The sequence below is a fragment of the Panthera tigris genome, chromosome F3 (genome assembly GCF_018350195.1).
Source record: "Panthera tigris isolate Pti1 chromosome F3, P.tigris_Pti1_mat1.1, whole genome shotgun sequence".
Classification (NCBI taxonomy): domain Eukaryota; kingdom Metazoa; phylum Chordata; class Mammalia; order Carnivora; family Felidae; genus Panthera; species Panthera tigris.
In genome coordinates, this window is record NC_056678.1 from 2816301 (window position 1) to 2837493 (window position 21193).

The window sequence follows — 21193 nt, forward strand, 5'->3', positions numbered from 1 at the left end:
GTTTCATAGAACCTTACATAATACAAAAGACTAGTACATAAAAGAACTTTTACCTTTTAGATAGCTTAAAATAATAATGAAATTAGTGTCTTAATGGAGGTTTACACCTAGTTTTTGAATTTTAAAATTAAGCACTGAAACCAAACATCGAAGCATTACTAAAAATATCAATGCTTTACAAGTAGTGCAGTAGTACTTAGCTTCTGGCTCCCTCTGCTGGTCAGTGTCTCTCTCTCTCTCTCTCTCTCTCTCTCTCTCACACACACACACACACACACACACACACACACACACACACACACACACACACTTGTCCAAATAGGACATATTAGCTTTGTTTTTACTTCCACTATTTAAAAGAAAGAAGTTCTTTAAAAAATGACGTGTCCTATTTGTGAACATATGATTAAGGAATACTAAATGTTATACATACCCACATAAATGACATAATTTTCCCTTAAAATGACATCAATTTTGCAAGTGGGAACACTGAATATTTTAACAAATTATGTTACGGACATTTTTTTTTTTTTTTTTTTTACTCTACCCCCACCCAGCCAAAGTGGTTTTTCTTTTCAAAAAAGGAAAAGAAACAAATCAAACATTATTAGACTATGATTAAAAGTAAATCATTTATTTAATGGCATATTCAAAGAAAACAGCTCATTGCATTCTTCTGAATCAGGCTCTTCGGGAATCTTGTTCTACAGAAGATTCTACACTCGCTTCAGGTGGGGCTTGCGTGTCTCAGTGTCTGATCGCTACTTAGCAACCTGATGCGTCAGGACAGCTCAGCTGACGGGGGCGGGATGCGCTGAGGTCACTAAATACAAGCCTTCAGGAGCACCTGGATGGCTCAGTGGTTAAGCGTCGGACTCTTGGTTTCCTAACTGCTTCTTTTATTATTATTTTTTAAGATTTTATTTTTCAGTAATCTCTATGCCCCACATGGGGCTTGTAACTCACAACCCTGAGATCAAGAGTCAGGCACCCCTCTTCTTCTGGGATGCCTGGGTGGCTCAGGCAGTTAAGTGTCCAACTCTTGATTTCGGCTCAGATCACGAATCTCATGGTTCATGGGATCGAGCCCCGTGTCGGGCTGTGTGCTGACAGCACGGAGGCTGCTTGGGATTCTCTCCCTCCCTCTCCCTCTCTCTCCGCCCCTACCCCGTTTGCACTCTTTCTCTCTCAAAATAAATAAACAACAACAAAAAAACCCCTCATACTTAACAAGTTATTAAGTTAACCATTCAGAATGTGACAGAGCATATGCTGTAATGTTAGAGGCCCTAACACAGCAAAATAGTAAGAACCAAACCTAAGAAAAGCTCAACAAAGAAGACTTCTAAGTCTTTTTCTGCCTGTTGTGACTTTTACTTTCAAGCTTTGTTGGAAATAACAAGAGTTCTTAAAAACAACACGATGATTTAAAAAAAAAAAAAAAAGTAAAAATATTTGGTCATTGACAAATTTTCAGCTTTAACAACACAGAAGACACTGAATTTTTTTCAGAAGCACGCCAAGCTACTCTGAGCAATTCTTACCACTTGGATCAGGAACTCCACGGGGAAACCGCCTAACGTCTCAGTGTCAGAGCCAGAAATTTTACTTCTCCACGGTGACTGTCCTAGTAAAGGGTCATTATCCTATGGGAACAAAAGGGAATCATTTAACCACTGATGGTTCAAAAGAAAGCATTTTATTTTTAGATAACAGTAATTCCTATTTTAATGGATATTACGTTACAAATCTTACAAAAAGGAAAATACAGAGTTGAAGTACAGAGTTGAAGCAACTATGTACTCATTTAACTGACGACTTAAGATAACGTAGCCACCTCCTGAAGGTGCCGTCACAGATGTGTATTTCATACAAATGCAACTCACATGCATAAGAATCATTTATGATGGCATCACTTACAGATGCCATTTAAAAAATATTTACCGTAATCGGTGACTGGAGAGGAGGAGTATAATGTAACCGTGGTGGCGTCATAAAAAACCGAGAAGGCCGCTGTTTTTGTCCAAAGGCAGCAATTGGCATCGTCTCGTGGGGCTCATTACTCTTTGAGAAAAGAGAGAAGTACACAAGACTCAAATAACTTTACCAATTGTTTCGGCTTTATAAACATTACGTTTCAGCTGGAGAGACACACTAGCCCATATGCCAGGATTCATCACAGAATGTTTTATCCTACAGAGGTCAGGGGGCTAAACCTTAAGTCATAGTATGAAAATACTACGTTGCTGGGGCACCTGGGTGGCTCGGATCAGCTCAGGTCATGATCTCACACTTTGTAAGTTCAAGCCCCGCGTTGGGCTCTGTACTGACAGCAAGGAGCCTGCTTGGGATTCTCATTCTCTCTCTCTCTCTCTCCCTCTCTCTCTCCCTCTCTCTCTCCCTCTCTCTCTCTCCCTCCCTCCCTCCTCCCCCCTCTGCTCCTCCCCCAGTTGTGCTCTGTCTCTGCCTCAAAAAATAAAAACATTAAAAAAAAAAACAAAACTACTTTGCTATCAAAAGGCTGAATGGAAAAAACAATTAAGGAAAAGACCAAAGGATCAAAACAGAAAATCCCAGATTAATATGAAAGTGTCCTGTGGCCACCTGTGCTTGCTGAGTGCCACAGGCGGTCTCCCTGCCACCCACTGCCAGTCCAGTCCACTCTTATCTGGCCAGGGAGAAATGTGTGGGTGATCTCATAAAGCACATTACAAATTACATTAATGAACCAGACAGGCAATTTTCCTTTTTTGAAAGGACAGGTTGAAAGACTGCATCCTTTAAAGAAAAAAACAAAAACAAAAACAAAAACCCGAAGGCTGGGGCACGTCGCTCTATGGATAGTCTAAACTTTCTCTCTCTCATATTTCTCCTTTCTAAAAAGTATGTTTGATAAGGAAGTCCTCAGGATAAACAGTCATAATTTTTAAGAAAAGGAAAAATCAGAAAAGGAAGATTCTTCTCTCTTTGCACTAAGGAGACAAAGAAATTTTGATTTTTTTTTTTTTTTTTTAATTTTAGAGAAAGAGAGGTAGAGTGCACAAACAGAGGAGGGGGCAGACGGGAAGGGGGAGGGGGAGGGGGAGAGGGGGAGGGGGAGGGGGGAGGGGGAGAGAGGGAGGGGGAGAGAGGGAGGGGGAGAGAGGGAGGGGGAGAGAGGGAGGGGGAGAGAGGGAGGGGGAGAGAGGGAGGGGGAGAGAGGGAGGGGGAGAGAGGGAGGGGGAGAGAGGGAGAATGAATCCCAAACAGGCTCCAAGCTCAGCACAGAAGCAACATGGGGCTCAATCCATGACTGTGAGATCCTGACCTGGGCCAAAATCGACAGTCAGACGCTCACGTGACTGAGCCACTCAGGTGCTCTGAAATTTAAGTTCATAATCCCTAAAAATCACATTTATAATAGAAATGAAAAAAAGGGAGGTTAAGAGTGAATAATTTAATTCCCATGAGGCTCAGAGGAAACCAACTGTTATGAACGGTTAATTATTCACTTTATAAAAACTTTATCGGATTGCAGAGTTGTCTTAGTTCTTAAAATTATGTTGACTGGTCAGAAAGGTGTAGAACTCTCAAGGCATTGCTAATCAAGCACGATCAGGAAGTAATGGTGTAGTAGTAGAAAGGACTGTATCACGAATTCAAAAGGCCCGGATCCTGGTCTCAGCCTGGCAGGGCCCACTCTAGGGTCTCGAATAAGTTACTTCACGTACTTCCGTCTTAAGCTCACCATGCAAAAAGCGCACAATTCTGAGGCTAAAATAGGAGAACGAATGTTAAGGTGCAAGATGTGACTTCATGTTTTTCAAATCTTCTTGCAAGAGGAGTAGACTTTAGTGAAGCAGCCGGACCAAGAGTGCTCTGTGGCCAGGACTGTTCAGTGAGGAGTGATTAGTGCTGTCACACTCGAGTGCTGCGTGGGGAAGGACGTTAGCTCCGGGAACGTCAAAGACTTTGATATCGTTCCGCTCCAGGGGCCAAACCCCCCGGGATCTCTTCCTCTGTAACCTGGAATCTGGAGTCCCTCACAAAACGGCCTGTAAGAAGATTCTACAGAGCGTCCTTAAAGGCACAAACGTGCGTGTATTACGAAATACTCACCAGGACTTCGTAGTCAGGGACGGTGTGGGTCCCGAGCCCTGCCCTATCAAAAGTGACTCGATAAGTGGCATTAAAAGTATCCACGGCATCTATTTGTCCGGTGAAGAGACCATCATGAACACCACGTAATCGTGCTGGGAAAAGAGACGAAAAGGCATCACGCTGTTTGGAAGGATACAACAAACTGTCAAATATAAAACTGCTCTAAACATGTGATTTAAAACGTAGGAAGTGTACAGGGGGGTGCCTGGGGGGCTCAGTCGGTAAAGCGTCCAACTTCGGCTCAGGTATGATCTCGTGGTTCGTGGGTTCGAGCCGTGCGTCGGGCGCTATGCTGACAGCTCGGAGCCTGGAGCTGCTTCGGATTCTGTGTTTCCCTCTCTCTCTGCCCCTCCCCAGCTTATGCTCTGTCTCTCTCGCTCTCGAAAATAAATACACTTAAAAAAAATTTGTTTTAACGTAGGAAGTATAGTATTATTGTCTATTATAGTATCACACAAAGCATGCATTTTAGGTTGAGAGAAACAAAAAAATTTAAAAGAACACCTATAATGATGATCACTAATTTGATACACGAACGAAATCCTAGATCTACCAGGGGAAAATTTATGTATGTATGTATGTATGTACATACGTATATAATCTCTACCCCTCACGTGGGGCTCAAACTCACGACCCCAAGACCAAGAGTCACATGCTCTACCGACTGAGCCAGCCGGGTGCCCCTACCAGGGGGAAATATTTTTAAGTCTTGCCTTGAACCCCAAATTAAAAAAAAAAAAAAAGTCAACAGAAGAACTTTGGTTATTATACACAAGTGAAACACTTGGAGCCGTTTAACTAAAAAAAAAAAAAAAAGACAACGATGCTGTTCAGAAAAGATTAATCCACCAGGCCCAAGACTGCTCTCCTTAGAAAGGCCTGTCTGCAAGGTTAGCATCCGGGAACTTGAATGTCCAGCGTTCCCACTGTTCCCACACTAACAAAGGTGGTTTACTGGACCTACACCGTGTGCGCCAACAACGTGGCTGAGGTGGCATACCTCCTTTCGTTCAGGGGATCCAGTTCCAGAACATGCTAGGTAGCGGGCACCTATGTAAACCCTTGGTCACGGTGACCGCTGAGTCTTTCTTGTTTTCTTTCTTTCTCTTAATGTTTGTTTAGTTATTTTGAGAGAGAGAGAACGAGACAGAGATAGAGAGTGAGCAGGGGAGGGGCAGAGAGAGAAGGAGAGAGAGAATCCCAAGCAGGCTCGAGCCCGACGCGGGGCTCAAACCCATGAACTGTGAGATCATGACCTGAGGTGAAGTCAGACGCTTAACTGACCGAGCCACCCAGGCGCCCCGGGCATTTTTTTTTTTTAAACCCAGTTTGATAGTCCCTACTTTTTAAGTATAGGGCTCAGTTCATTGACATTTAAAATAATGAAAATAGGACGAGACTTGAGCCCACCATCTTGCTCTTTATTTTCTAGTTATCCCGTGTTTTTTCTTTCCCTGTCCTTTCTTTCCCGTCATCTTTTCATTCAATTACTTGTTACAATTTCAAAATTAACTTTAAAAAAAATTTTTTTAATGTTTATTTATTTTTGAGACAGAGAGAGACAGAGCATGAGCAGGGGAGGGGCAGAGAGAGGGAGACACAGAATCCGAAGCAGGCTCCAGGCTCCGAGCTGTCAGCACAGAGCCTGACGCGGGGCTCGAACCCACGAACCGCGAGATCACGACCTGAGCCGAAGTCAGACGCTTAACCAAATGAGCCACCCAGACACTCCCCAAACTGACTTCTTTATTGGTTTTTCAGGTATGCCTTTTAGCAGTTTTTATTTTTTGTTAGTTTATTTATTTATTTTGAGAGAAAGAGAGAAAGAGAGCACACAGGGGAGGGGCAGAGAGAGAGAATGAGTGTGCGCTCAAGTGGGAGAGAGGCGGGGAGAGAGAGGATCTGTGCAGAGCCTGCCTCGGATCCTCTCTCTCTCCCCCCGTCTCTCTGCTCCTCCCCCACCTGTGTACATGTCTCTCTCTCTCTCTCAAATAAAAAGTAAACATTAAAAAAAAGAGCCCCAGCAATGGATTCCTACACACTTTTCTCGTATCTTCATACATCCAGTCCAACCTATTCTCCACTGTCATGAGAACGCCTACTCATAGACCCTCTATAAAATTCTCAGTCTCTTCAAATAATACCGCCAGTCCTTAAAATTTTGAAGCAACCGACTTTTACAAATTTCCTAACTGGGGGGCACCTGGGTGGCTGGGGTGAGTGTCCATCTGACTCTTGGTTTCAGCTCAGGTCATGTTCTCCTGGTTTACGTGTGAGATCAAGTCCCACAATGGGCTCTTTGCTCTCAGCACACAGCCCGCTCAGGATTCTCTCTCTCCCTTTTTCCCTCTGCTCCTCCCCTGCTTGCACACGTGTGTGCACACTCTCTCTCTAAAGAAATAAATACACTGAAAAAAAAAAAAAAAAAGTCCTGTGTTTCTGTGTTACTCTATTCTTCTCAACGCTTCTCTGATTTGTAGTTACCCTGTAGACTTTGTATCTGTGCTTTTTTATATGGGGTTTTTAGAACCAATGTATCTTTTCTTTTTTTTTATTGAAGCAGCTTTTTAATGTTCATTTATTTTTAAGACACAGAGAGACAGAGCATGAACGGGGAGGGTCAGAGAGAGAGGGAGACACAGAATCCGGAGCCGGCCCCAGGCTCCGAACTGTCAGCACAGAGCCCGACGCGGGGCTCGAACTCACGGACCACGAGATGGCGACCTGAGCCAAAGTCGGACGCTCAATTGCCTGAGCCACCCAAGCGCCCCTAGAACTAACGTATCTTTTCGAGACTTTTCGAGATCCCTCACTTCATTGCCAGCCTCACCCCCAGGCCAATTTTGTCGGGAGAGAGGTCATTGGTAAGTTTTGTATGTGGTAAGTTGTCGTGGCAAGTCGTGACCAAATCCGTTCACCTCCTTGTATGCATCTCATATGCACCACATAGGCTCTTCTCTATTATCCACCTTTCCTCGGAATTACTCCTCTCTACAGCGTCATGGAAATACGTACCACTTCTACGACTAGAAAAAGTGATATTAACGTAACTCGAGGTTACCTTTCCTCCAGAAAACGTTCCTTGATAAATCCAACCATTTTTAAAACCCTTTCAGTACAGTTACTAATCTGTCTACCCACTCAACACCTTGTTATTTTTTATATTACATAAGTTATGATTTTAGTTTACCACATTATGAAGAATTACCTTAAACTTGAGGCTTTGGTGCTACTTTCCTTCCACGTTGTAACCAAAAAGAATACACAGAATCATATCCACCAACCGACAGAATTTATATCCTTAAATAAAACTTTGAACCAACTACCTACTGAATAATTTCGTTTATTCAGTCCTTAGAAATGGACTATCCCCAAAGCCAAAGAGCGCAAGAACAACGTGTTTGTGGGCTAACCACTGAAGAGCGGTTAGACAGGCAAGTAAATGATGTGAAAGCCAAAGACGGAATCATTTAAAAATTCAAAATGTAAACAATGTACAGCTGCAGGGACCCCAGTGAACTGTCGATTTCGTCTTTGTGTCAGTTTGCTCCGGCTTACGTCGTAGTAGACGTTGCTTCGACCCGGTACGCTTTTCCCTAAGTAGTTTCAAACGGGATGTCATAGACGAACCAACAGTACCTTGGACCGCATGTTACTACAGAGCTACAGCGTAAGCCTCTCAGTTTAAAAGCCACGTGTCTAGTGGCTAGCAGTCGGCATGGTGAAACCTTACAAATCAAACCAGTAATGAACTTGTGCTCACTCACCTGTAACTTTGGTTCCGATAACCAGGGGCAAAGGGATTTCGTCTGGGAGGTCTTTGAACTGGGAAACGTCCGCAACTTTCCTTTGTTGTAAGAGTCTTATTTTCTGCCGTTTCTGTTTTAATGCTGATCTCTCTTCCTCAAAAAATGCAGAAGAACATCTAGAATAAATTACAAAAACCATATAAACTGATAACCATCCTATACGGAAACTTGACATCAGACCATCCACCTCACCGTGCCCTTTTCCTCTCTTGAGGAATTTGTTCAAAAACAGGCTCTTAGAAATAGTCATTGTTTCTCTTCAAAGTAAATTATCTAGATCGTCCTTTCCTACAAAGGAGGAGGATTTGGTCACCATCCTTTGACACCACGGCATCTGGATCCCAGGTCTCCTCCTGGGACCAAATCCAATTACAATATTCTATTCAGAAGAACAAGATATCTTCCTTGTGACCCAGTGAGCGAACCAATACAGAATTAAAGATGAGGCTTACCACTGTGTAAATGTTTAATCATACTTCCTGCCTTGAAGCATAAACACTGAATTTACTCTTATCTTTAGGGCCTTACTTCCTTTTTTTTTTTTTTTTAATGTTTATTTATTTTGAGAGAGAGAGGGAGAGGGATCACACGCATGCACGAGCAGGGGAGGGGCAGAGAGAGAGGGAGACAAAATTCCAAGCAGGCTCCCTGCTGTCAGCGCAGAGTTCAACACGGGGCTCAGTCCCACGACCGCGAGAACACGACCTGAGCCGAAATCAAGGGTCGGACGCTCAACCAACAGAGCCCCCCAGGCCTGTCATACTTCTATTCTCAAATACTGGGATGAACCAAAGTGACTTCAGCACAGCTTTCATGCCACAAAATATAGATCCACGAAACCATCACCACAGACGAGATCATGAACACTTCAAGACGTCAATCACTCCCCAAAGTCTCCTCGTGGTACTTTACTATCCCTCCTTCTACACCGCACTTCTCAAGCAATCACCAAGTTGCTTTCTGTCATTGTAGTTTCTATCTTCTAAAATCTCACACAAATGAAATCATCTGGTACCAACTCTTTTTGTCAGGCTTCCTTCACTCAGCCTAATTACCCCAAGAGTAATCCGTGTTGTTGCAGGCGTCGACGGTTCATTCTTTTTACTGGAGAACAGTATCCTGCTCCACGAGTGTGTCATAACCCGTTCATCTGTTCACTTAGTGGTGGACAGTCGGGCTGTTTCCACTTTGGGGCGATTACAACTTAGGTGACACGAACATCTGTGGATAGGTTTTTGTATACATTTTTGCTTTAATTTCTCTTCACTAAATACCTAGGAGTGGAATGGCTGGGTCAGATGGTCAGTGTCTGCTTAACCTTTCAAGAAACGAAAAACAAAAGAAGCCAACTATCGCCCAAGAAGACCTACAGATGACAAATAAGCCTATTTGATGCTCCACATCGTGTGTCATCGGGGAAATGCAAATTAAATGAGACACTAGTACACACCTATTACAACGACCGAGACCTGGAACGCAGACAACACCCAATGCCGGCAAGGACGGGGAACAGAAACCCTCCTTCCTTCAGGTGGGGACGCAAAACGGCACAGCCGCTTTGGAAGACGGTTAGATGGTTTCTCACGAAACGACGCACCCTCTTACCATACCCTCGAGTAACCACACTCCTTCGTATCTACCCGGATGAGGTGGAAACTTCCGTCCGCACCAAAACTTCAACACAGACGCTCATGGCAGCTTTACTCACAACTGCCAGAACTTGAAGCCACCGAGACGTCCTTCGGCGAGGCGAGTGGGATATTCGGACATACGATTCAGCGCTCACAAGGATGAATGACTGGGGCACCTGGGTGGCTCAGCCGGTGAAGCGTCAGACTCTGGATTTCGGCTCGGGTCAAGATCTCAGTAGGGAGATCGAGGCCCACATCGGGCTCCGCGCTGACCGTGGAGCCTGCTTAAGATTCTTTCCCTCCCTCTCCCTTTGCCCCTCCCCCACCCGCACGCTCTCAAAAAATTTTTTTGATTTAAAAATAAATTAAAAACTAAACCAACAAAAAGGATGAACTGTCAGGCCAGGAAAAGATACAGGGGGACCTGAGATGCATACCACTAAGTGAAAGCAGCCAATCTGAAAAGGCTACATGCCGTGTGATTCCAATATATGACACTCTGGAAAATGGAGACCTCTGGAGACAATAAAAAGGTCAGTTGCCAGTAGCTGGGACTGCGGGGGGAGGAATGACTAATTGAAGTGCGAGAGATTTTTAGAGCAGAGCAAATACTCTACGACATCCTGATGGTAGATATGTCAGTGTACGTTTTTCAAAACCTGTAGACTGTACAAAACCGGGAGTGAACCCATCAACCCTCTCTGGTGGGAGATACTGAGGACGGGGGAGGCTGCATCTCTGTGGGGGCCGGGGGTATATGGGAAAATCTCTATACCTTCCTCTTGATTCGGTTGTGAACCTAAAATTCTCTGAAGAGGTCTTCAAACTGTCAGACGGTTTTCCAAAGTGGTTGCACCATTTTATGTTCCCATCAACAGCACAGAGGATTCCAAGTTTCCCCAGAGCCTCACCAACACTTGGTAAGCTTAATCTCATAAGTTTAAAAAAAATTTTTTTTAATGTTTATTTATTTTTGACAGAGAGAGACAGAACATGAGCGGGGGAGGGGCAGAGAGAGAGGGAGACCCAGAATCCGAAGCACGCTCCCGGCTCCGAGCTGTCAGCACCGAGCCCCACGCGGGGCTCGAACCCACAAACCGTGAGATTGTGACCTGAGCCGAAGTCGGGCACTCAACCGATTGAGCCACCCAGGCACCCCTCTGCCTTCTTTTCTTAATGTATCTTAGCAATCTGTTCCAAGTCAGCACACAAGGAATGATCTCTGATTTTATTTTGGTTTACATTAAGTGGTTTCCAAGTTGTTTACTATATCGAGATACCACATTTGAATGAATCATTCCCCTATTATTGGACATTCACGTTTTGCCAATCTTTTGCTACTGGAAGTAATACTGTAATTAGTAACACCCAGGTACAGACTTTTCTGTAACCTAACGTTGTAGAATTACTAGGTGAAAAGGGTATGAAAATTTGTAAACCTGAGAGATATTATCAAATTGCCCTCCACAGAGGTTATCTAAATTTACTCTCACCAGCAAGCATGACTACTCACCATACCCCTGCCAACATAACATATTAAAGCTTTACGGACTAAAAACCAGTATCCTAGCATACTCTGATTTTTCCATTTCTTACTATGAGTAAGACTGACCTCTTTTCATGTGTTTACAAGATCCACTTTTTCTTCTTTCCTATGTACTGTTTATAATCATTTTTATCATGGATTTTTTGACTTTTTCTTATGGACTCACAGGAGTTATTTACATATTAGGAAATTGGGCTTTGTGATAAGAATTATAAATATTTGTCATTGTCTTTTGATTTCATGTTTCTTTTGGAGAGGGTAATGCAAAATGTTATTATTTTTAATGTTTATTTTTGAGAGAGGGAGAGAGAGAGAGACAGAGTGTGTGCATGCATGAGTGGGAGAGGGGCAGAGAGAGAGGGAGACACAGAATCCGAAGCAGGCTCCAGGCTCTGAGCTGTCGGCACAGAGCCTGACGTGGGACTCGAACTCACGGAAACGTGAAATCGTGACCTGAGCTGAAGTCAGACGCCTAACCGACTGAGCCACCAAGGTGGCCCTGAAATGTTATTTTTCTGCAGCTAAATTTGTTGATATTTTCCTTTATGATGCCTAGCTTTGTGGACTCTTAGACCTTTCCCACTCAAGATTAAGCAAAACTCTCCCATAAATTTCTCTACCAGTTTTACTGTTTCATTTTTTAAGATTTTTTAATTTTTCAGTCATGTTTACACCCAAGCTGGGGCTTGAACTTACAACTCCAAGATCCAGAGTCGCATGCTCTACTGACTGAGCCAGCCAGGCGCCCCTCATTTTAAAAATATTTAAATCATCTAGGGGCGCCTGGGTGGCTCAGTCGGTTGAGCATCCGACTTCAGCCCCGGGGATGATCCCGCGCTTCATGGGTTCGAGCTCCGCGTCCAGCTCTGTGCTGACACCTCAGGGCCCTGAGCCTGCTTCGGATTCTGTGTCTCCCTCTCTCTCTGCCCCGCCCCTGCTCATGCTCTGTCTCTCTCAAAAAATAAAATAAAATAAAAATTATGACACCGGCTTTTCTCTCTAGGTTGCTACACTGGTCTCAATATCCATGAAGTAAATAATTTAGCCTCTTCCTCCCTCCACGTATTTGAGAAGCAACCACTGCTATTATGCATTAAATTCCCAGAGACATCTGTGACACTATCTGGATTCTCTTTTCTTAATCCATCTATTTACGTGCCATTACTATACTTTGTTAATGAAGATCACTTGGTAATCGACTTCAGTATCTGGTAAGCATAGTTACTTTGCTGCTTCAGATTTTTCCTAGATCTTTTTGCTTGATTTCACCTGTCTTAAATCTGAATTTGAGAATTAGTTCATCTAGTTAAAAAAAAAAAAAAGTCCCAATGATTTTGTTTGTTTTAATGTTTATTTATTTTTGAGAGAGACAGAGACAGAATGCGAGTGGGTTAGGGGCAGGGAGAGAGGGAGACACAGAAGCCGAAGCAGGCTCCAGGCTCTGAGCTGCCAGCACAGGGCCCGACGTGGGGCTCGAACTCACGACCTATGAGATCATGACCGGAGCCAAAGTCGGACACTCCACCGACTGAGCCACCTGGGTGCCCCAGTTCTACTGATATTTTTATTGAGACTGATTTGAATTTACAGATTAACTTAGAACCTTAAGTCTTCTTATCAAACCTCAAATACATCTTCCCATTTCACCATCTGTATATTGCACATTTTCTTCCTGGCATTTTATCATTCTTTTAGGGTATTTTAAGAAGTATATTGTAGCAATAATATGTATTGTACCTTGACTTCCTCAGAGAAAAGAAAAACTACAAACTTTTGTTGAAAATAAAGACTTCATTTCAACTGTAAATTAACTCTGATGAAGTAAAGAACCAAACCATTAAGCAATGTTATAGAAAGGTAACGGAATAAGTTAATGAGAAATATTTCAACGACACTCTTAAGCTACAGAATTATAAGAAAACAATGAAAAAGTGACTAACGTATGATCCTGATGGACAATAATTAGAAACAAGAACCTCAATTTACGCAAACATGTAAAGTCACAGTTTTGTACCAAAATGGCCTAAAGGAATTAATTACCAAAGACCAAAAACTACCAGGATGAAACACATAGGTCCATCTCATTTTAATTCTGTTCTTACAAAGGAGGGAAATATTAAAGACATATCAGCAATGTGATCTTTCAATACATAGATAAAATACTACCCGTTCCATTAAAAGTTCTCCTTGTGTTTCATTGCTAACTATAGAAATCATTAAAACTGGGGCACCTGGGTGGCTCAGTCGGTTAAGCGCCCAGCTTTGGCTCAGGTTATGATCTCACAGTTCATGAATTTGAGCCCCACGTCGGGCTCTGTGCTGACAGCTCAGAGCTTGGAGCCTGCTTTGGATTCTGTGTTCCCCTCTCTCTCTGTTCTTCCCCTGCTTGCACTGTGTCTCTCTCTCTCTCTCTCTCAAAAATAAACATGAAAATTTTTTTTTTAAAAAATCATTGAAACTAAATTCTGTTTCTACTTGCCCAAGTCACTTTATATTTCCATGCCTTCCCTGAACTTTCCCACCATTTAAGGTAAAAAAGTCTTGGGGCGCCTGGGTGGCTCAGTTGGTTAAGTGTCTGACTTCAGTTCAGGTCATGATCTCGCAGTTAGTGGGTTCGAGCCCCGCGGTGGGCTCCACACTGCCAGTGAGGAGCCTGCTTGGGATTCTCTCTTTCTCCCTCTCTCTGCCCCTCCCCTGTGTATGCACACATGTCCTCTCGCCCTGTCTCAAAATAAATAAACTTAAAAAATAAAGTGAAAAAAATCTTGTACGTGCCTCTAATAGGCAGAGAATATCAGAACTCATGACCTAACATTTCAAAAAATTTTTAAAGTTTCATTTATTTAAGTAATCTCTATACTGCATCGGGGGCTCGAACTCACCACCTCAAGATCAAGAGCCCGTGCTCCTCTAAGCCAGCCAGGTGCCCCAAATTTCAAAATTTCACTCAAAAGTAACATAAGGTTTTCCGGGGCACCTGGGTGGCTCAGTCGGTTGAGCATCTGACTTTGGCTCAGGTCGTGATCTCATGGTTCGTGAGTTCCAGCCCCGTGTCGGGCTCTGTGCTAACAGCTCGGAGCCTGGAGTTGCTTCGGATTCTGTGTCTCCCTCTCTCTCTGCCCCTCCACGGCTCGTGCTCTCTCCCCCTCTCAAAAATAAATAGACTTAAAAAAAAAAAGCAATACAAGGTTTTCCAATGTGTTAGAAAGAAAGATAAAACTGGAAAAGGAGAAGTAATGTCACATGAAAAGTAAGTTTTAGGGTGATGGGATGGCTCAGTCAGTTAAGTGTCCAACTTTGGCTCAGGTCATGATCTCTCAGTTCTTGAGTCCAAGCCCCATGTAGGGCTCTGTGCTGCCAGCTCAGAGCCCAACGTGGGGCTGGAACTCACAGACCGTGAGATCATGACCTGAGCTGAAGTTGGATGCTTAACCGACTGAGCCACCCAGGCGCCCCTAAAAAAAAATGTTTTTTAAGCAATTTTCAGAAAATAACAGATAGATTCACTTGATTTTTCTTTCTGGGGTTTTGTTTTTTGAGATAGAATGTGCTTTCATTTATTTTATTGAGGTATAACAGACATATAACACCTTATATAACTTTTAGGTGTACAAGGGAAAAATTGGGAGAACCACATTATTTCAAATTTTGTACAGAGAGCGGGAATTTGGGGCACCTGCGTGGCTCAGGTGGTTAAATGTCTGACACTTGATGTCAAGTCATGATCTCACAGTTCATGAGATCGAGCCCCACATCAGGCTCTGCCCTGACAGCACAGAACCTGCTTGGGATTCTTTCTGTCTCTCTCTCTCTCTCTCTCTCTCTCTGCCCCTCCCCTGCTCAGGGGTGCTCTCAGAATGGTTCGATATTTGTATATATTGCAAAAAATATCACCACAATAAACCTAGTCAACATCTGTCACCATATACAGTTAAAATTTTTTCTTGTTGAAGAGAACTCTTAAGATGTGTCAGCAATTTTTTTTTTTTTCCTACTGTGGGCAGCCCAACATCATGGGGCTTGAACTCATGGCCCTGAGATCACAATCTGGGCAGAGATCAAGAGTCAGATGGGGGCACCTGGGTGGCTTAGTTGGTTAAGCATCCAGCTCTTGATTTCAGCTCAGGTCATGATCTCAGTGTTCCTGAGATCGAGCTCTGAGTCGGGCACCCAGAGCCTACTTGGGATTCTCATTCTCTCTCATTCTCTCTCTCTCTCTCTCTCTCTCTCTCTCTCTCTCTCTCTCTCTCTCTCTCCCTCCCTCCCTCTCTTTCTGCCCCTCCCCCGCCCTTGTGTTCTCTCAAAATAAATGTTTTTTAAAAAGCAAAACAATTAGGGGCACCTGGGTGGCTCAGTTGGTTAAGCATCAGACTTTAGCTCAGGTCATGATCTCATGGCTTCGGAGTTCAAGCCCCACATCGGGTTCTCTGCTGTCAGCACAGAGCCTGCTTTGGATCCTCTGTGTCCCTCTCTCTTTGCCCCTCCCCCACTAGAGCTCGCTCCCCAAATAACAGCCCCCCTGCCAAATAGTTAAGAAAATAATCAAATCAAAAAAAAAAAAAAAAAGTATGTTCAAAGCCTGTCATCTGAACAAAGGCTGGTTAATAGGATATATTTAACATACAATTATTCTGAAAAGTTAGGTTCCCAGTATCAGTCCTTGTGAAGATGAAAAAAAACCAATGTGTAATGATACTATCGAGTAATTTGTTGATTTTATTTTAAACAAAAATGTTATTTTTACCTCCGTGGTTTTCCCATAAGCCGCCTGATTTTTCCCCATTCTACTCTTGTTAACTTTCTTGTTTTTAGATTGGGAAAAGATTCCTTCAGACATACACAGAAGTCATTATCGCCTTCAAAAAGTGGTCTGTAAAACAGAAATGGTATTTTAAAGGTTAATATACAACAAGCTGCCTCAGACGCATAAATTTCAAAATACGCTTTCCAATTTTCAACATTATACTAATCACCAAATGCCATCTTACGCTTCTACCCAGGACACGTATAAAATGGGCACAGATTCAAAGCGTTAAAACCAAAAGTGGTGTTTGTGAAAGTCTGGGAAACCACGAGTGCTGCAAGCTACTCGTGAAACAGGTCTGTGCCTGAGGTTCTAGGAGACACTGCTTTTTGTGAGATCTCACATGAGAGTGTATCCTTTGGGAAGCAGCCTAGCATTTGTCATTATATCTTGGGAGGATGAACGTCAGCTACAAAGTATCTCCGCCCCAGAGGCAAGGCCAACACCAAGGAGTCCTCTTGGAGATTAAATCATTTTTAGAAAACTGGAGGACTCGAGAGGGTCAGACCAGTTCCTGGAGATTCCAGAAGAACTCAGATCACACCAGGACACCCTGGGAGTGTCATAAGCCTATGGAAAAAGCTGTGGACAAAAATAAAACAATCATTCATGAGTTTGGGAAACCAGGAACCAGACTTAGAAATCAAATCACACGTGAGTTTCAGGGTCAGATATGACCATCCACGAGAGTCACTGCAGTGTAGGCAACTGGTTTAGAAACCAGGAAGGGGAAGTCAAGAGAAGCAGCCAGCAGAGCAAGCATCAGTGATTAGCACAGGTCCGATTCGATTAGGATGGATAAGAATTCAGAATTGTTTCTATTGTTACTAGTGTTGAATAATTGGATTTCGCCCGGATCTCTATGTTCTATTTAAACATTTATGTATAATTAAAGTATATAAATACTATGTCCCAAATAAAAAGCTTATCTTAAAAATCTCACTGAATCATTTCTACCATTAGTAACTGCTTCTGTACCAATATACTAGCATGTTTTTTAAGTAGCACGCCCAATGGGGCTTGAACTCACAACCCTGAGATCAAGAGTCGGATGCTCTCCTGACTGAGTCAGGCGGGAGTGCCCCAATATACTAGCATTTAAAAATCTCAAGATCTGGGGCGCCTGAGTGGCACAGTCAGTTAAGTGTCAACTCTTGATTTCAGCTCAGGTCATGATCCCACAGTCGTGGGATGAGCCCCGCACTGGGCTCTGAGCTGGGCACAGAGCCTGCTTGGGATTCTCTCTCTCTCTCTCTCTCTCTCTCTCTCTCTCTCTCTCTCTGCCCCTCTCCCGCTCTTTCTCTCTCTCTCTCACTCTCTAAAAAAAGAAAAAATCTCAAGATTTATAAACCACATCTGGTTCATTACAAATAAGGGAGCTCTGTTTTAGGGTATCCACTCCACAGTCTTTGTAAATTATGATATAGAAATTTTACTTTCATTTGACTTTTCATAAAAATGTGTAACAACTTCTGCAAAAGGGGGGAGGGGAAAACTAGAATGGAGAATAGAAAAAGGAAATCAGAAAAAATAGAATCAAAACAGACCTATAGGAAAGAGGATGGCTTATAACATTTGAAAAAGTTCAATTTCTGGTTCAAGTGATATTCACGATGTAAGCCAGATACATACTTATCTATATTTGAGTAGAACCATTCATATATGCACCATTTATGTGCTTTGGGAAGCTTGAGTAGGTTACGTAATCGAAAACCAATCTTCTGTGAGGCTTTCTTATCTGGTGTTGACATTGTTGCTGTAAATTTCTACACAATAAAAAGAGATTAATTACAGGTCCATCAAATAAAAATGAACATCTGTAACATCAAAGACACGTGTAAGAAGGCAGATTATGGTTAAGTACTCGAAAAGGTTCAACAACATTTTCTGTTATTACTTAATAAAATAAGCACTCTGATTATTTCTTACAAAGGTAAAACCTCCAGTTTCCTAACCTATTCTGATAAGGAAGGTGACGTGATCGTCCCCATCATGTTAGCACTGCACTACATACAGGAAGAAGAGAAGTGTGACACAGAGAGAAAATGCAAGCACACAGCACTAGGCCCGGAAGGTTCACCGGTGAATCTCGATCAAACCACAGCACCAGTGCTATCAAAATGCTTCAACTCAAGGAAGAAAGAGCTTCCCAACTATTTTTATGTAGACAGCGTAACAATAAAATCTGCCAAAGTATAATAAAAGGAAATCTCAAAAAATATCACTCATTTGCAAGAATGTTAAAAATGCTTGGAAAGACCTTCTGTGCTCATGGACTGGGAGAATTCATATTTGTTGAAACGTCCATACTATGGGGGCACCTGGGTGGCTCAGTCAATTTATGTGTCGACTCTTGGTTTCGGCTCAGGTCATGACCTCACGGTTCATGGGATCAAGCCCTGCATAGGGCGCCATGCTGTCAGCGAGGAGCCTGCTTGGGATTCTCGCTCTCCACCCCTCCCTGACTCGTTCTCTCTCCAAGATAAATAAACTTAAAAAAGATGTCCATTGTATCTAAAGCAATCTAAAATTCATTGCAATCCCTATGAAAACTCCAATGGCATTTTCCCCAGAAGTATAACAATCTGAAAATGTTATGGAATCACAAAAGATCCAGAGTAGCCAAAGCAATCTTGAGAAGGAAGAACAAAAACAAAGCTGGAGACATCACATTCCCTAATTTCACACTATACTATGAGCTACAGTAATCAAAACAGTATCATACTGGCATAAAAACACGTAGATCAATAAAACAGAATAGAGAGCCCAGAAATAAATGCGTACACATATGGCCAATTAATTTACAACAAAGGAGGCAAGAATGTACAATGCGGAAAGGACAGTCTCTTCAACAAACGGTGTTGGGAAAATGAGACAGCCACATGTCAAAGAATGAATCTGGACCACTGTCTTTCTTACACCCCACACAAAAATAAACTCAAAACAGATTAAAGACTTGAATGTAAGATTTGAAACCATAAAATTCCTAGGAAAACATGTAAGCAGTAAGCTCCTAGAGCTTGGTCTTGGTGAGGTTTTTTTTTTTTAATTTAATACCAAAAGCAAAGGCAGCAAAAGCAAAAATTAAGTGGGACCACATCAGACTAAAAAGCTTCCTTACAGCAAAGGAAACCATCAACAGAACGTTTAAAAGGCAGCCTGCAGAATGGGTGCAAATATTTGCAAATTGTGTATCTGATCAAGGGTCAATATCCAAAATATATAAAAAGTTCATGCAACTCAACGGCAAAAAAACCAATCCAATTAAAAAATGAGCAGACGATATGAAGAGACATTTTCCCAGAGACATACAGATGGCCAACAGGTACACAAAAAGGTCAACAGGAGTCATTGTCAGGGAAAGGCAAATCCACAAAGGGGCATCACCTCCCATCTATCAAAGTGGCCAATATTGTAAAAAAGACAAGAAACAACAGGTGTTGGCGAGGATGTGAAGAGAAAGGAACGCTCTTGCACTGTGGGTGGGAATGCGAACTGGTACGGCCACTATGGGAAACACGGAGGTTCCTCAAAAAATTTGAAAGTAGAACAACCTTGGGGTGCCTGGGGGGCTCAGTCGGTTGAGTGTCCAACTTCGGCTCAGGTCATCATCTCACGGTTCGTGCGTTCGAGCCCCGCGTCGGGCTTTGTGCTGACAGCTCAGAGCCTGGAGCCTGCTTCAGATTCTATGTCTCCCTCTCTCTCTCTGCCCCTCATCCAGTTGTGTTCTGTCTCTCTCTCTCTCTCTCTCTCTCTCAAAAATAAATAAACATTAAAAAAATTAAAAAAAAAATAGAACCTCATTCAGTAATTCCACTTCTGGGTATTTATCTGAAGAAAATGAAAACACTACCTTGAAAAGATATTTGCACCGATGCTCACTGTGGTATTATTTATAACAGCCAAAACATGGAAGCTACCTAAGTGTCCACCAATGGATGAAGGGTAATGAAGATGTGGTGGGTATGCACATTCACATGCACGTGTGCACACACACACACAGAGGAATATTACTCGGGCATAAAAAACGGAATGAAACTTTGCCACCTGCAATAACACGTATGGGCCTTGAGGGAATTATGCTCAGTGAAGTAAGTCAGAGAAAGACAAACACCGTATGATCTCACGCATCTGTGAAATCTAAAAAAAACTCCCTGAAAAACAAAACAGACCAAAAAACCACAAAAAACCAAAAACCAAACTCATAAATACAGAAAGACTGGTGGTTGCTGGGAGGGGCGGGGGGGACTGAAATAGGGGAGAGGGGTCAAAAGACACAAACTTCCAGTTATGAAGTCAGTGCTCGTGGGCACGTACGTACAGTGTGGTGACTGTAGTAAATAGTGTCCTGAGTATTGAAAGGTTCTAACAGAAGAGATTTTAAAAGTTCTCATCACAAGAGGGGCGCCCGGGTGGCTCAGTCGGTTAAGTGTCTGACTCTTGATTTCGGCTCAGGTCGTGATCTCCTGGTTCGTGAGGTCGAGCCTCACATCAGGCTCTGTGCTGACAACACGGAGCCTGCTTGGGATTCTCTCTCCGCCCCTGCCCTTCCCATGCACACACATACACAAGCACTCTCCTCCTCTCAAAATAATAAATAAAACTTAAACAAAAGTTCTCATCACGAGAAACAAAATTTGGAACTACAGCGACAGATGTGTTAACTATTCTTATTGTGGTAATCGTTTTGCCATGTACACAAATATCAAATCATTATGTTGTGTGCCTGAAACTTATATAACATTATACATCAACGACATCTCAATTTTCTCAAAATGTAAAAAAAAAAAAAAGTTGCCAGATACGACATCACAGTATCAAAAGAATGGAACAACACAATCAAGTGGAATGTGGGGACGGTCCAGTATAAGAAAACTATTAACACAGTCTGCCATTATTAATGAATTAAAACAATAAAAATCATATGATCACCTATTGGTGCTAAAGATATTTGATAAAATTCAACATTCGCTAAAAAAAATCTCAGTAGAAGTAGACAGAATGAAAATACACAACGTACCGATAGTTAAATAAATGATACAGCTAAAGCAGTGGTTGCGGGGTTAATTTATAGAATAAATGCCTATATTAGAAGAGAAGAAAGGTCTAAAAAAAAAATAATAATAACCTATTCTTCCACCTTAGGTTAGAAAAAGAAGAGCAAAGAAAACCCAAAGCAAGCAGAAAGAAAAAAATAATAAAGATTAGAACAGAGGGGCGCCTGGGTGCCTCGGTCGGTTAAACGTCTGACTTTAGCTCAGGT

General features: G+C 42.6%; 1 protein-coding gene across 10 annotated transcripts in view; it reads right to left on the minus strand.

The window, feature by feature from the left end:
- Window positions 1-21193, minus strand: part of LIN9 (lin-9 DREAM MuvB core complex component) — a 61813-nt gene that overhangs the window by 24352 nt on the left and 16268 nt on the right. For all 10 annotated transcript variants that reach the window (XM_042975917.1, XM_042975922.1, XM_042975926.1 and 7 more), the window contains 6 exons: window positions 17563-17696; window positions 15871-15996; window positions 7908-8065; window positions 4099-4232; window positions 1945-2064; window positions 1545-1646 (listed from right to left, as the gene is read on the minus strand). In XM_042975917.1, coding sequence (XP_042831851.1) covers window positions 1545-1646; window positions 1945-2064; window positions 4099-4232; window positions 7908-8065; window positions 15871-15996; window positions 17563-17696 — 774 coding nt within the window. The remainder of the gene's footprint in view (window positions 1-1544; window positions 1647-1944; window positions 2065-4098; window positions 4233-7907; window positions 8066-15870; window positions 15997-17562; window positions 17697-21193) is intronic.